Source organism: Hibiscus syriacus, unplaced genomic scaffold, assembly GCF_006381635.1.
Source record: "Hibiscus syriacus cultivar Baekdansim isolate YM2019G1 unplaced genomic scaffold, ASM638163v2 tig00111758_pilon, whole genome shotgun sequence".
Lineage (NCBI taxonomy): Eukaryota > Viridiplantae > Streptophyta > Magnoliopsida > Malvales > Malvaceae > Hibiscus > Hibiscus syriacus.
This window is the reverse complement of record NW_024063170.1, coordinates 303,566-320,069: the sequence shown is the minus strand read 5'-3', so window position 1 is coordinate 320,069 and position 16,504 is coordinate 303,566. Positions and strand designations below refer to the sequence as shown.

Sequence of the window (16,504 nt, the reverse complement as noted above, 5' to 3'; positions counted from 1 at the left end):
AACACATTTATTTTACTTCTTTTTATGTAGATCAAGGTACGTCCAGATATCCTTAATTATGATGATAATTCAGGTTTGTATAGAACAAATGTATCACAAAATAGAAGAGATGATGATGATAGAACTTATAGGAAGATGGGATAACACTTTTATAATTCATTTGCAAGTTCATCATCATATAATTCAGCTACAAACGATAATGAAATTAGTGAATCATCTCATGATTCTTATTTTTACCTACCAAATTCATGTTATCCACCTTACCTTGAACAAAATCCAAGTTATAGATTTTTTGAAAATCATTTATCATACAACATGTTTCCTACCAATGATGCATCTTATGATGTACATAATGTGATGTCTTCTTCACATGGAATATGAAAGAATCAAAACTAAGACAATGACGAAGATATAAATGCTTTAGATCCGTCACACCATTTTATTTTGGTGGTGAATTATAAGATATAAGTTTTTTATATTTGTAGATATGTATTTTTTTTATTTCTAAGTTATGTAAAATGAACATTTTTATGTTACAATATAAAAATTTTGATATGATTTTAGTGATAATGTTTATATATTATTCATTAACATTATAATTGTTATTACCCATTATTCAATATGATATCTCTTCTATAGTTTATATTTGTTTTTAATAAATTTTTATCTATGAAGTTAAATTATTATTTTCAAAATAAAACATTAAAAGAGTATATTAATATTAGTATATTAAAAGTTAACTGTAAAATGTATAAATATAATATTTTAGACGTATTGTGATTTTTGAGGAAGAGATCACGCCCACGACAGCTACAACACGTTACGTAATATTTACGGCATCCGCAACAAAATTCGCAACCACAATTTGATATTATAGTGGAAAGGCCCCATGAAAGAGATAACACTCATGAACCTATAACTGCTGTTATTATATGTGCACTCGCACTCACCCAAGTTCATGCGAAAAGGAAAAAAAACAAAACAAAACAAAGGATAAGATTTTTAACTTTAAAACCAATGAAATCATACGTTGCAGAAAAAGTTATTTTTTTTTTGTAAATAAAAAAGCTAAATAAGAGAAATATGAGCAAAACATACAAGAAATATGAGCAAAACATACAAAGTTAGTTGAAGTAATTATGATAATATCATAATAAAATATCCAAAAACATTAGGCTGTCATGATTTTTTATGGTGTGCAGCGATGTTTTTTTTTGCAATGGGTACGAAGCGACTAAAGAGAAAATGAATGAGACGTCGAAGTTCCATTCCCCGCAAGATTCCGACGATCATGAGACTCACACGGCTTCCATTGTAGCCGGAAAGTATGTGTTTCCAGCTTCTACATTAGGTTATGCTAAAGTTGTGTTGTGACTTGTGACTACTGGGATGGCACCAAAAGCGAGACTTACCACTTATAAAGTGACGAAAATCAAACAGATTTAATTAAAAATCAGTAACCAAAGTCGATTATACCCAAAACAAAGGACGAATGGCATAGTTTTCCCTATAATATAATATTTGATTATATACAATATAATAAATACATAAATTATTAAACAATTTATTTCATGCAAGACCCAAAACTAATTGTTATTTGCCACTCGGCAATGTAAGAGAGGAGAGGGACAGATAACACTACACATCAGCTTTAAGAAATACACAAAAAGCAAACATCGTAAAATAAATAAGACAGTGAAAAAAATAAAAAGAAGGCACAGGGAGACGAGAAATCAGTATTCCTAATCTCTCTCTCTCTCTGTCCCTCCATCTATCTATCAATTCAATTTGGGCTTTGACTCTCTCTCTCTCAATCAGTTTTTTTTCCTTTTTTTTTTGAGCCAGACCTCTTTATCCCTCCTTCCTCAATCTTCAACAAGGTATGTATCTCACCTTTGGTAGCTTCAAGTTATGTTCTTTGTTCTTTGTATGATGATTTATCCCTTTTGATCGATTAATTTGGTTCTTATTTTGGGCATCTAATCTGGGTTTTTCAAGTTTTGGTTTCTAGTCTGTTTTGGAGGGTTACATCGAATAAGGTCGTGCCTTTTTTTTTTTTTTGGTTTTAACTGTTGGTTTGGAATATTATAAAACCCTAAGCTTGCTCTTGGAATGATCAAATTGGGATATGAGTGAATTAGGGGGAATGTAAAGTTTGATTAGGTTTGGTTTATTGTTTTTTTCGACCGCATGAAAGCCTAAGAATAAATTTTTGGAACTTGCTTTTTGATAGAACAAACTCTGTTATTCAAAGTCTTAGTCACCTTTCTCTTATTGACATGAATTTTTGTTTGTCATTGGTTCTGAGATACATATATAATGTTTTGTATCATCGTTCTTTTAGGTTAAAAGTGTGGTTTCCCTAATGCGTTTCTTTGGTTATACGAGCTGCAGTTTTGATTCATACTGTTAGGTTGTTTGTGTAATCTTGTTTGAACTTGGTAAATTTTGTTGGATTTGCTTTTACATTTTTAGGATAGGAAAATTTTAGTGGGATGTGAACATGATAGTTAATTTTTTTTGACAAGACGAGAGTAGTGCGAATCATTCATTGATGTTTTCTAAAAGGAGTTTGAAAATTTCTCATGTTTGCATGCAGTTGTTAATGCCAACTGACTACTAATATTGAAATGGTGTTTGATTCATTTCAAGATATTGAATCTTTTTTTTTTGATAAGTCAAGATATTGAATCTTAAATGCTTGTAAAACAGCGAGACAGATAGTGTTGGAACGTAAAGAATATTGTCAAGTGTAATAAATTTGTTTGTTTCTGATTTCAGCATGATGACAACTGCTATGAAGTTTCGTGTTTTCCTTCTTATTGGTGACTGGGATTTCAATTTCCTTGCACCGCTTTATTTTTAACATATTTACGGTAGACCGGTATGTCCTATGGAAAGCTTCCGGTGTTACCAATTATGATCGAGCCCGGTTGTAGCCATCAGCTTGATTAATCCTTGGTTCTGGGTCCACTTTAAGTTTTGGCTGAAACTTCAAGGAATTTTGGTTGATGAAAATAGTTTGTATTTGGTGGTTGATCATAATAGTTCTTTGTGTTTATTATTTTATTATTTCCTCCCTTTTCGGTTTCTATCAAACTAGTCGCGAAACCAGAGACAGAGCTGGCTTCTACTTGTTGTCACATGTGTTTTCAGTTAGAACATTTTATTACTCTTGTTTGTCTCTTTCATAATTGTATTCCATCTTGTCCCCTCATCATCAAGTTCAGCAGATATGTAGAGAATACAAAAGCTGGCTAATTATAAGGAAAAAGTACTTTATGAGGATACCATCGTGATTTTTTTCCAGATACTGTGTACTTTAGAATCCCGGAACATTCATGCTTTGCACAATTGACAAAACCCATTGGCATGTGTTGGATTCTAGGAGATTTGCACTTTAGAATTGTAGGACTCTAAATTTTTTTGTACATTGCCAGTTTCATTTACGGGTGTCACTCTGCTGGCATGTGGGGGTATTTATATCCTTTGGTTAAAAATGTTAACTTGTTACAATCAAAACTAACATTGGTGCGATCTGATTAAAACTTTCCTTTTGAAACATATGTCAATTCTCTCACTTGAAATTTCATTTATCCTATATTTAGGTGTTTAGCAGTTTTAGTAAGACATCCCTCTATGCACTGGGCCTTAGACCTTAGTGCAAGAGAACAAAAGCATATATGATCATTTTAGGCAAGTCACGTATGAGCAAGTGCAACCTGATGTGCACAGATGTGCTTTCTTCTTAAACCGATAGGTGCAAAAAATTCTCTTAACGGAACTTCTTTTCAATAAATATGTGTATATATACTATTATTGTACCCTTACTTGTAAGAAAGGGGATAATATATAAGTATTCAACAACAGATATGGGATCATAAGGAAACCTTGCATGTTGATCAATAAAAGAAATTTACAATTTTGCTTGTTTGTGGATAAACTGGTTCAATTTTAAGAGTTCATCGTCATAATTATACATCTTAACCTTACTACGCATGCACACTAAAATAAGAGAAAAAATGCATACAAAAACATATAAATATGCATATTGCAACTTACTTCACTTAGGTGAGAGTTATTATGCTCCTCGCACCTCAAGCGATTCAGAGTTTCAGTGCCTAGAGTGTGCCTTGTGCCTCAGCCTAATATGGGTTTTAGATATTTCTCATTTCCAAATTACACGGTATTTACCTCTTCAGTGATGGCTCTCTCTTTATGGTAATGAAATCCAAATGGATTGTAAAATTAATTAGAATGCCTTTTATATCTGCCCGGGAAGATTGTGTTGCACTTGAGATCGAATCCCATGATAAATAACATCAAATTTTCATAACATTGCGACTCTTTTGAAGATTTCATATATGTAAGAGTTCTTATCTATCCTTGGTCTAGGAAGTATATAAAGGGGAAGGAAAGGGAGCAAAGAAAAAGGAGAAAGAGGGAAAGGAAGGAAAGAATTTGAGATTTACTAACATTGTTTGGTTAATGGCTAATGAGTAGAAAAGAAATGATTTCTTTTTCTTAATAACTTTTTTTATTAAATGGCTAATTTGTTAGTACAAAACAAAACTTTTGTTGAAGAATCCTTTCCTTTCTGTTAGGACGTCTATCAAATGAGCTATAGACGGTGCTGTTCCCCTATGCTTCTTCCTTTTTCACAATCCAAGCAAACCTTTATGTATGTATATCTTTTGTTTGTTGGAGTCTTGGAGATGATCATTGAGGAGGTGGTGTAGAAGATAATAAAAAAGAGATGGAACTTTTCTTTGATGGCTACCTTCTCTTTTTCTGATCCCTTAACTTAATTATGCTTGTTTTCAATGGAGAAGAGATTTTAAAGTTTGGTGCTTTCGTTTAATGAAGCAGGATTGATTGTCCTTTAAAAATAGAGAAGTTAATTTTGCGCTCTATGAAGTTTTGATAGTGTTTTTGTACTACAGGTATCTGTCTGGTCAGAGAAAAATGGGAAGCACTGGTGCTGATAAAATTCCACTAGATGCTGAAACTGAAGGTTCTGAGACTACAATAGAAATAAAAATAAAAACTTTGGACTCCCAGACTTATACTATGAGAGTGGATAAACAGGTAAATTAATCTCCCTCTGTTTTGCCCCTATTCCATCTTTGTTTTGACAATCTTGGACTTCGCCTAAAATCTTTATTCCTTTTTTGAAGTTGAATTGGTAATCTCTGCATGTTCTCTACACACAGCAATCATAATATGATAGCTTCCTATAATTACCTTGCAATCTGACGTTTTATGTGGGTAGTTGGGGTTTTCTAATCTTATAATCTTTTAGTTTCCTTATGATCGGCTTGCTAAGTTTGCTAGTGTATTTGTTCTTGATTTATTATGAGGCATCATTTTAGATTTGTGCTTCACTGTTTTATTTCTTATCTCTGAATATCTTACAGATGCCAGTTCCTGCACTAAAAGAACAGATTGCTTCTGTAACTGGTGTGTTATCAGAACAACAGCGATTAATCTGTCGCGGCAAAGTTCTAAAAGATGACCAACTACTTTCTGCATACCGTATCCATTTTTCTTAATATTCATAGTTGTTTATAAAGTAACTATTAGATCTTACGGGTTTCTTAGAAAATAAGTTGTTCCATTCTATTTATTTTCATGTTTTTAGGTAGCCATGTGTTAATCTATTTTTAAGAAATGACTTTCCTTATGCCCACTAATTATATGTTTCTGAATACAAAATTGGATTGCATCATGTATTTTTGGTTCTATCATTATCAATTCACATTTAGAATTTGAGTTTCTTAATTGGAGGTAGATGTCGAGGATGGTCACACCTTGCACCTGGTGGTCAGGCAGCCGGTTCCACCATCATCTAATGGCTCACCTCATCTTTCAGGTTTTGTTACACTTGAGTATCCAGTATCATCATTTTTATTTGGGCACAAACATAGCATGAGCATATGCCTTTCACTCACACACACATAAATATATGCATGTGCTCGATGCCCCAGTTTTATTAAAAGGAAAAGTCTTTTTCCTTTGCTAGCTAATTTGATTGACATGTATGAAGTGTTATTCCAGCATGCAATGCCTTACAGAAAGCAAGATTTTCTTTAGTGTTCGCCACATACATGCTTGGAACAAAATTTTGTCTATGTTTTTTTTTGCTATTAACTGTTAGGCATAATATGTGGTTTTGCAATAAGTATGCCTCCTTCCACCCACTGCCAATTTTACTTTTCTTATAGTTAGTTTAATGCTAGTAGCTACAGAAACTTCCACTGGATCATTTGACATTTTAACCTTGACCTGATGAGTACATGGCCTCACAAGGAAAATGAGACCTGAATATGTTGCTCCAACTCTTCATATTTCTTGAACTACGCATGTCCAACACTCATTTCCAATTCTTCAGACTTGTGTTTGATACATACTTGTATCTAACAATTACACCCAAGTAGCAATTACATCTGATGGTGCAATAAAAAAGTGCTAACCATGGAATATAGTGGGAAAATCTCTTTTTCTTGCATATTTTCTAATCATGTAACATCTTTCATATCTGAATGTATAGCATTCTGGTTCAGACGGGCAAAGTCAATGAAGTATGTATATATGAGAGTCATGACTGAATGATTATGCAACTTGCTTAGTTATGCTCTTTATGTCTGGCAATTTCCAATAACGCACCATCCATCATGATCGAAGTTATGGCATGCTGGTTACTACTTGGGCAATATGTGAAATATTGGTCAATAAGTCCATAAACTTTGTTGAAAATGCTGCCTTTGTAGTAGAGACAGTGGTGTGGTAGTAACATGGGTAGAAGAAAATTATTGGTTCTAACTTTCAGATGTTTTGGTCATAAGCATTGGGATTAGACGAAGGTATTTTTATGTTTATCTTTTCAAGGGCATGAGAATGTCCTTATATGATGAGTCGAATTCTAACTGTAAAGCTGTTTAGAGATCAAAATGTGGTAGCTGATGTTGACCGATTATTTGAGTTGTCCAAGAACCTTTTGCATTAGCATTCTTTCTTTTATGCTATATCCCTTTTACCAGTGCGAACTGTGATTGGTTTGTAATACATATACTTTTTGATAATATGTGTTTTTAGTATTAATTTATTGTGCATTGCTCATGTTTCTGAAATGGGAGGAAAAAGCTTCTTTAGATTTAGTTATTAACATTTAGCACTATTATTTGATGCAGATGATCCTGGGTCAGGTACAAGCCGCAATCATGGTAATCATGTCCCAAATGTTGTAATAGAAACTTTTAATTTGTCTGATCAAGGTGATGGAGTTTCTCCTGAAATTGGTCGGGTAAGTTTTAAACCGGGTGAGAAATGGAGAACATTTCTAGAGTAGGGAAAGTATTTATCTTCAGAATATATTTTTGGTTTTAATTGTATTCTTTCCTTCCAGCGGATTGTCCAAGCCGTTCTTAGCTCAATGGGATTTGCAAATATGGGAAGCAGCGTTGGGGGAGATGTCAGGGTAAGTTTTAAATTTTTATATGATAGTCATTTAATGGATGAGATTTTGTTAGTTTAAAGTATATTAAACTGCATTGGCATGAAATAAATAACTTGAGAAAGTGGTTGACTAGAGTCAAAAACCCAAAATTCTAGTTTCCAGAGGTCCTTTTAGGGCCAGCAGGATGTAATGTTGACAGTCTGTTAGAAAAAAGTTTGGCTTTTGCTTTTCTAAATTCTAAATGTTTCTATATGTTTTACTATCAGTGTTCATCTTTATGTGTGCCTAAATTCATATGAACTAACTGCTTTGGAGTCTTTGAATACCCAAGGAATTCGGTTCACAAAGACATGAAAGAACTTCTTCTGGTAGTGGCATACCGGAACCATCCCAGGGTCAAACTGAACAAGCTACCATGAGGAATCAATCTGATAGAGCACATAATGCTTTTGGACTTCCGGCAGCAGTTTCCTTGGGGCCTATGCAACCTCCTGTCGGTTTGGAATTCCTTATTTTTTTTAAATAATTTATTTTTCTCTTTGAATGTGTGAAGTGGATTTTTTGTACGAAAGATATCTTATGGCACACCTATTTGTGGCCCAAGTTATTATACACTTATTAATTCTTCATTTCTGTAGGTAATTCCTGATGCTTTGGCTACTTTGTCTCAATATCTTAGCCATTTAAAGCATGAACTTGATGGCATTGGTTAGTTTTCCTTTCTAAAAAGAATATATTTTTATTATCTCTGTCATATAAAGCATGAATTTGATGATTTGCAACTCATTTGACTGCGCCAGTTAGAGCTGGGGGAAATGATCCTCAGACAACTCCTGTGAGTATGAGTGGAGATAGAGATACTATTCCTGCATCAAATTCAGGGACTATAAGGGAAGGTCTTCCAACACCTGCATCTTTGGCCGAAGTGTTACAATCGACCAGGCAAATGCTCGTTGATCAAGCTGGAGAATGTATACAAGTGTGTCCCTTAACTACTTTTTCACTCTCTTTTCTCTAGTTTACCTGTATATCTAACAGCTTTCTTTGCTCATTGAGGTGTAAATAGTTGGCCTGATAGGGGAAGAGCGAGGAAGGGGCTGTTATTTGTCCCCGGCTTGTAGATTCCTTTTTTTTTTGAGTTAATTTTTGTTTTGTGATGCCTATTGTCAGCAACTTGCTAGGCAACTGGAGGATCAAGCAAATGTGACTGACACCTCAGCGCGAACGAATGCACAGTCTAATGCATGGAGAACCGGAATTCTGCTACAAAGCCTAGGCTCACTTTTACTTGAGCTCGGTCGTGCAACCATGACGCTACGCTTAGGTCAAACACCTGTAAGTTATTTTCGTTCTAAATCCACTGCATTCAACTCCCTTTTATATTATTTGTGCTGTATTTTGCTGTAACTTATTTCTTTTGCAGTCTGAAGCCGTTGTTAATGCTGGACCTGCAGTTTTCATAACCCCTACTGGTCCAATCCCTCTCATGGTTCAGGCAATGTTTCAACAGCTTATCCGAACCTTCTTATTTGATGTAAATTATTTTTAATTCATGCTGATTTATTAATACTTGTTTAGGCTCTTCCTTTTCAACCGGGAACTAGCTTAAGTACCGTCCCCATGGGAACTGTGCAGCCTGGTTCTGGTGGGATTAATGGACTTGGGACAGGGTTTCTTCCTAGGCGTATTGATATACAAATACGAAGAGGTATGGTATACCAGTTCTTTTTCTATATATGTTTTTTCATATATCAACTGTATTTTCTAGCCGGAGACTGATGGTGTATTTATCGCAAGGTTCAACGACCTCCACGCCCAATATTGTTCAACAAGACCATCATGATACCACACAACAACTGGGCCAAAGGAACCCGTCGATGGGTTCCGGCAGTGAGAATCATAGCACTCAAACAACATCAAGGGTCTCAGATGCTCCATCTTTTGCTGGAGAATCAGGAGTTAGGGTAGTGCCTATTAGGACTATGGTTGCAGCTGTACCTGCTCCTTTGGGTCGTGTACCTTCGGATTCTTCTGGTAGCTCTATGGGATTATACTACCCATTGCTTGGAAGGTTCCCGCATCTCTCTCCCGGACATTTGAGTGGTGAACGGGGATCTCAAGCATCTCGTGAGCATCTGCACCCTGGTGCTCAATCTGAGCAGCCTGCTATTCCTGAATCTGCGGTGCAAAATCAAAGTTCACAAGAGTCTGCAAGAGACGGTAATATGTGGATCCCGCCTCTTGTGAAAGTTGACGAGGAGAGGTTCCTTTCAGGAATTGACTGTTAAATTGCTTCTCATTGTAGGCTCATTGCCAAATGCTAATTCAAGACAACAGGATCGAGCGAATACACGCAGTGGCAACAGGAATCAAAACAACCAAGAGGCTGAGAGACAAATTCCTAGTAGCATTCTTCAGTTTTTGAGGGGAATTTTCCCGGGTAGTGAAATCCAGGTAGAGGAAGCCAGTTTACAAGGAACAGCAACTGATACTATCATGGAGCAAGCCGGAACATCCAGTGGTAATGTAGCAGCTGAGCAAAATGCTACTGATGAAGGGGTGTTTTTATCTAACCTCCTTCATCAGATCATGCCATACATATCTCAGCATGCGGGGTCACAACAAAGTGCTGTGTCTACAGAAGAAGCAAATACATCAACCCAGGTAAACAAAGTGCCGTGGCTTTACATGCATCGGGTCTGAACCATAAATTGTTGGTTTGCTAAACACTGCTAAATTTGCAGGCTGGGAGCTCCAGGTCTGGGAATTCACGTAGGCCTAGCGACTCTGAACCAAACCCACCAAACTCAAAACGTCAGAAGGTACTAATTCCAAATACTTTCCTATTATCTCATCTACATCTTTTGCCTCTAATCATATTCCGATCAACTTTCTCCTATGCCTCGTTTAAAATTTATATATAAACCTTCTAGATCAGTCCACGTAGTAATTCAATCAACAATGTTCTCTTGATTATATGGATTGTCAGCCATGAATTTCTGTATGTAGTTGCACATCAGTGCATAAAGAAGCTTTGCCAACTCGAGCTCTTAGTCTTTAGTCATGGTATTAAGCAATGATGGTGTAAAATTCTGTCGAATCTGAAAAGTGAGTTGAACTGCATGTTCAATGTACCGCTGAGTCGAAAGACATTCTAGTGCAATACCAGATGTTTATTATTTTGTTGATCGAATACCAATTAAACGGCTTCTTGTTGCAGACAGAGTAACGAACGGAGAGATGGACCGGATAGAAGGAATCTTCCGGTGTTTATGAAATTCGTGAGTACCGATTTGATGAGCGCTCATGAACGGCGGCAGGACTTTTTATGTTAAATGCGGTATATCCCCTTTTTCCCATTATTGCAAATGACAAGTGAGACTTTCATAATTGATATAGGGAATTTGAACTGGGCATTACTTTTCTCTATTCCTACTTCACTTCATCTCCAAGTTTGAATCTTCAACTTTGGTTTAAATAATTTTATTATCATTTGACATATAGTTTGAATTCTTTTTACTGTGACATCAAAATTTTTTATTTTTTTTTAAACTATCCAGAAATAAAATTTGATTTCTAAATAAAGTACAAATTTTGAAGAACTTAGATCGACGGGAATCACTTTCAAAACATTGAACCTCAAAGTCTTGGACAACGGCCTGAAATCAGATAACGATGCACACAAATCACAAACAACCGAAATAGCCTCCGCCAAACAGAATAAGATTAGATTCAAAGAGAGAGAGAAAAAAGTTATTCTCCGTATATGTTTTACCTGCATTGCCCGATAATGACGTGATACCCTTCTTTCACACGGAAGCATGGAGAAATGTGTGCCGGGATGTTAGAGCGGCGCTTCTCATACCTGGCAAAAGGAAATTCTTATTTAAAAAAAAAAACTAAAATTCCATTGGGAAATTCTTACCAAGAAAAAACTAAAATTTTATTATGAAAGCTTTTTTTTTTAATTTTCGTATGGAGAATAAAAGCTTGACTAAGATTTTACTATTTATAGTTCACTGTACTCTTTCTTCCCTTTTTACAACTTTCTCGGTCACAAACAGAAAATAAATACTACGAAGAATCGGAATATATTACAAAGGAGGTAGCCGTATAACCGTATACTACAGCGAAACCCAACTGGTGTAAGGGTCTAGAGAGTTGTTTTGTTGAGTCCCTCGACTATGAAAAGTTACAAAATGATCACTTGACCATTTGACAATAAACGTTCAATCACCTTGTTGTAGTCGCTGGTGCTCGAACCCGTAACCTCTAGGAACAACAACAATTCCTTTAACCACTGAGATAAATTAGTTCGTAAGATACAACTGATATTTAAATTTTCATGAAAAAGAGAATTCCTAATTCTTGTTTTACTAGTGCAAATTAAAAAATAAAATTAAAATAGGAGCATAAATCCAGGCCCAACGAATTTGCAAAATCACAAAAAATGGTAAAATCACTACGTTCCACTGATTTTATTTTTTTTTTTAAATAAAACCCCAAAACACCCATCTCTTGGATCTCGGAAGTTCAGGTTGGGCCTCTCCCGTTTCCCTATCATTCGCGTCCATTCCCCACTTTATATGAACACCTTCTTCTCGGTTCTAAAAATAAAATGAAGGCGAGAAAAAAAGGGTTAAACAATGAGCAAAACGAACCGATTTCTCTAAAACAGAAACTGAAATCCTCCCTTCGTCTTCTATGGCTCCGCCGCCGCCGCCGCCACCACCACCACCACCAACTCTCAACGGTAAGTGCTTCGACCAATATTCCTCTTTCGCAATTTTCTCCGAGTCCTAAGGATAACAACCACGAAAGCCCAAGGCAAAGTTGTTCATCGACTGCGTGTCTCAAGTCGCCGGAGTTGAAAGACAAGTATCGAAATTTGGTTAATCGCATTGGAAACAACCACCTCCGCAACCACAGTTTCGGTCATACTAGACGAAGCTCGGCGGATTTTCGATATGATCCGTCGAGTTATGCTTTGAATTTTGACGAAGGACGGGACGATAGCCAATACGATGAGTTCACTTACAGAAACTTTTCTGCCAGATTGCCTCCATCTCCTCCCGCTGCTCATAATTCCACGGAAATTACCGCTTAATGCAGAATCAAAGTTGGAAATAAACTAAGGCGATGGATTTGATTCTTCATTATTGTTATTTCTTTTTCTTATTTTGCATGGAAATTTGATGGCTTGGTCTGAAAAATGTGTATAATTATTTATTACTTTCTAATTATATTATTATTTTATTACTTTCTAAGGACTTGCAATATATTATAACTACATTAGTTTTCTTCCTCTTCATCTCTTCCTTTTTTTTTTCTTTACAATTTATGTCAATTTTATTGATCAATTCAACTTTTTTTTTAATTTTATTTAACTAACGATCGTACTATAAATTATATTTTTTTTATGTTTTTTTATTTTTTTAATAAAAATAATCATGTCTTTGTGACATGTTCTTTGCCTTCATGGCACGTTTATGTCTGCCTCTGTGACACGTTTTTTTTCCTGCCTTTTGGTACCTTATGATTTTTTGTCGTTGTTTTCGTTTATTCGACATCTCCACGACTGATCAAAACGACTCTTATTTTTTTTTTATCATGACGATCTTCCCTACTTTGGACTCTCAGATTGATTTGGATATGCGTTTTGCGTTCGTGGATAGTTTTCTCACATCCCCGACTCTGATTTGCGATTTTTCGGCGGCCTTAGTAGCTTCATCCCCTTTTGTGATTCGTTTGTCGATGCAGTCAGATTTGTTCGTATCTTTATCTCGTTCGAGCATTGGTTAGGTTTTTTAACATTTTTCTTTTATGGTCTTTGTGTGATCTAAGTGACTAGTTTTGTGTCAATTGTTATAAGAAAATGTCCTAATTGTAGTGTAGCTTACGTTTAAGGTTATACTTGTAAATTTCATTGTAATTTTGGATATTTAATATTTTTAATAAAACTAACAGTTTTTTTGTATAAAAAAATTAACATAAACAGGGTACATATGAAATGATTGTATTTATCTTGTTAATGGTGTCTAAACTGTCACATTATGCATAATAAACAATTTCTTATATGTTATAAAAGTTTATCATTTACATGAATTTCTGAGGTTAATATCTCTAGGATGAAAATATTTTTTTATCACTAGATTATTTGATGTGTGTGTGTGTTAAAATCCTTTCTAAACCTAGTACACATATAATATAATGGAAACATCATACTGTAGCTTACAACCAAAGCTGCCTCTACAACTCAAGGCAAAACATAAAACCAAACTTGGAACAACCGACTTCAAATTAAAACAAAATAACTAAAAGACCACCCCCCTCCTCTCATTACCCAATTCCCGATTTAGTTAGTGTGTCTACCACTGTGTTACAACAACGAGGGATCCACCTGACCACAATATCAAACAACTTGAAGGTATTGAGTAATTCCGAGACCAAGCTGGAACAATTAGCAAGAGAGACTAATCTTTGATTAATCCAGTCCACTACAGATCTACCCTCAGATTCTATAATAAACTTATGTTCCCTAAAATTTGTAGACATTAGGAATACCTTCAGACCTTTTTTGACAACATACAACTCAACCATTGTAGGAGGGTAAACAACACATGTTTTCGCGAACTGCAAAAACATAACTCCATCAGAATCTCTCAAAACTCTTCCCACGCCATACTTGGAACCACGGGATGAAACCGCCCCGTCCATATTAAGCTTGACAAAACAACAAGGAGGGGACTAGGGCTACATTTGACTTAGGAATAGAGGTGGCACAGGTCATTCAGATCGGGTTCGGTTCGGATCATTTTAGTTCGAATCATTTCGGTTTACATTCGGGGTCAGGTTAGGATCGGATCAGGTCATTTCGGGTTTCGATTTTAACCCGATCAGATCATTTTAGTTCGAGTCATTTCGGTTTACATTCGGGGTCAGGTTAGGATCGGATCAGGTCATTTCGAGTTTCGATTTTATTTGGATCAATAGTAGGTCAAGTCGGGTTTGAATCCGATCAGATTAGGTCGTTTCAGTTTCGAGTTTATTCGTGTCTATAGTAAGTCGGGTATTAGGTCGAGTCAATATCAGATTGGTATTTTTCAAGTCGGATCAAATCAGATCCGTTGATTTTCGGGTCAAATCAATATCTGGTCAATTATTATCGGTTTAGGTCAACTTTGGATCTTCAAATCAATTCAACTTGAGTTGGGTATAAGTCAAATCAAATATATATAGAATTATTGATATATTTTTATAAAAAAAGTGTATTTTTAAAAATCTTATCGTTTGTGTTCAATTTCATTCAAATTCAATTATCATTTACGGATTATAATTTAATTCAAACTCGACCTATAAGATATGTTAGTTTGTGATATTTTTGTATTGATCCGGATTAAAAAGTTTATGGTACAATCTACATTATTGAAAAACAAAATTTTAAATTTTATTATCTATTAAATTTTTTAAACTAGATACTTAACGTTGAATTATAAATATAATATTTTTATTAAAACTTAAAAGTAATAATAATATACTATTTATGTTTGAATAAATATTATTCTAAATATATTTATAAATGATATTATATTATTATATCATCGATAATATTTTAATTTTAAATTATAAATAAAAATAGATATCTTTATATTGTAAAAATAAGTTATTTGTGTAGTATAAAAATAAGTTATTTTTTATATTGAATTTAAATAAATATATTTTTATATACAAAAAGAATTAAAATAATTTGTAAATTAATTTAATAGTTTTGGAAAGTTATTTTAGTATTTCAAAAGTAAAATATTAAATTAATAATGAATTGAATCACATGTCCTTAAACTATGACTCTCATTTCAAATTAGTCCTTAAACTTTTGAACATTTGAATTTCATCCCCAAACTATGAATCTTTTTCTAAATTGGTCCCTAAACTTTTAGATCTTTCAATTTTATCCCCAAATTCATCCAAATATGTAATCCATTTCAACCATAGTTTTAACCTATTTTTTGTTCAAACATATAATAATATAACTTGCCTAATGAATTTATGAACAAGAGTTGTTATTAGTATATACGAATAATTTAGGATAAAATTGAAATATTCAAAAAGTTTGGGGACCAATTTAGAATGAAGATCATAGCTTGGGGATGAAAATGAAATGTTAAAAAGTTTGAGAAAAATCTAGAATAATAGTTATAATTTAAGGATGAAATTGAAATGTTTAAAAACTTAGGGACTAATTTGAAATGAGGGTCATAGATTGGGGACATATGATGTAATTAACTCATTAATAATTCATAATTTGATTTAATAAATTGAAAACAAATTTAACAAGTTATTTTAGTATTTTTATACATTTTAACTCGATTATCGGGTTCAAATCGGGTCAATATTCGATTCAAATCGAGTTTGGATAAATTAAAATTAGGTTACTTTCAGCTCAAGTTATTTTTGGTTCGAGTTGCTTTCTATTTGTTTTACTTTCGGTTTGGGTTACTTTCAATTTAGGTAAAATTCAGGTCAGTTCGGTTTGATTCAATTTTTTTCGGGTTTCAGGTTAGATTTGGATAATCAAGTTTGGGTTTATTTCGGGTCTCGGTTTGGGTAATTCAGTTTAGGTAATCGGGTTCGGGTTAAGTTTGCCAGGTCTACTTAGGAATAAGACAATAATTTTTGGCCAACTGGGATCATTCACAATACTATCCCATGATAAAAGACAATCATCAAATTTAGCCTTTAACCACGATGTAGGTGAGATTTAACCAAAAACACTAATTACAACCAGTCCATGTTCTTATTATTGAATACTACACTATTTCTAAAATGCCACACAGTCCAAATTAGAGCGAAAGAGATGAAAAACCAAACCTTGCTTATAGAAGCAGCACCGAGGTCTCCCCAAGCTTCCAGAAAAAATCATCGGATCATTATGCATCACCATCTGGATCCCCAAATAATTACAGAATGTCATCCATAATTTCCAACTAAAGCATCAAGAGATGAAATTATGTTCAATGGATTCTGGAAAGCTATTACACAAGGGCATAA

At 34.4% G+C, this 16,504-nt stretch overlaps 2 protein-coding genes across 4 annotated transcripts; both read left to right on the top strand.

The window, feature by feature from the left end:
* The first annotated feature begins 1,737 nt into the window (after positions 1-1,737).
* LOC120169379 (ubiquitin-like domain-containing protein CIP73) lies at positions 1,738-10,889 on the top strand. Of its 3 annotated transcripts, none has more exons than XM_039177530.1 (16): positions 1,738-1,880; positions 4,944-5,088; positions 5,418-5,535; positions 5,792-5,872; positions 7,191-7,303; positions 7,406-7,477; positions 7,788-7,949; positions 8,095-8,164; positions 8,257-8,435; positions 8,627-8,791; positions 8,880-8,951; positions 9,035-9,164; positions 9,254-9,676; positions 9,762-10,120; positions 10,201-10,278; positions 10,677-10,889. In XM_039177530.1, the coding sequence occupies exons 2-16, from the start codon at positions 4,966-4,968 to the stop codon at positions 10,683-10,685; spliced, it is 2,154 nt and encodes a 717-aa protein (XP_039033461.1). In that variant the 5' UTR covers positions 1,738-1,880; positions 4,944-4,965; the 3' UTR covers positions 10,686-10,889. The 3 variants fall into 3 exon arrangements, with proteins under 3 accessions (XP_039033461.1, XP_039033460.1, XP_039033462.1); XM_039177529.1 differs by lacking the exon at positions 1,738-1,880 and adding an exon at positions 3,479-3,501; XM_039177531.1 differs by lacking the exon at positions 1,738-1,880 and adding an exon at positions 3,672-3,696.
* Positions 10,763-12,652, top strand: LOC120169321. The gene is made up of 2 exons (XM_039177496.1): positions 10,763-10,796; positions 12,094-12,652. The coding sequence occupies exons 1-2, from the start codon at positions 10,763-10,765 to the stop codon at positions 12,561-12,563; spliced, it is 504 nt and encodes a 167-aa protein (XP_039033427.1). The 3' UTR covers positions 12,564-12,652.
* The last annotated feature ends 3,852 nt before the right edge of the window (positions 12,653-16,504 follow it).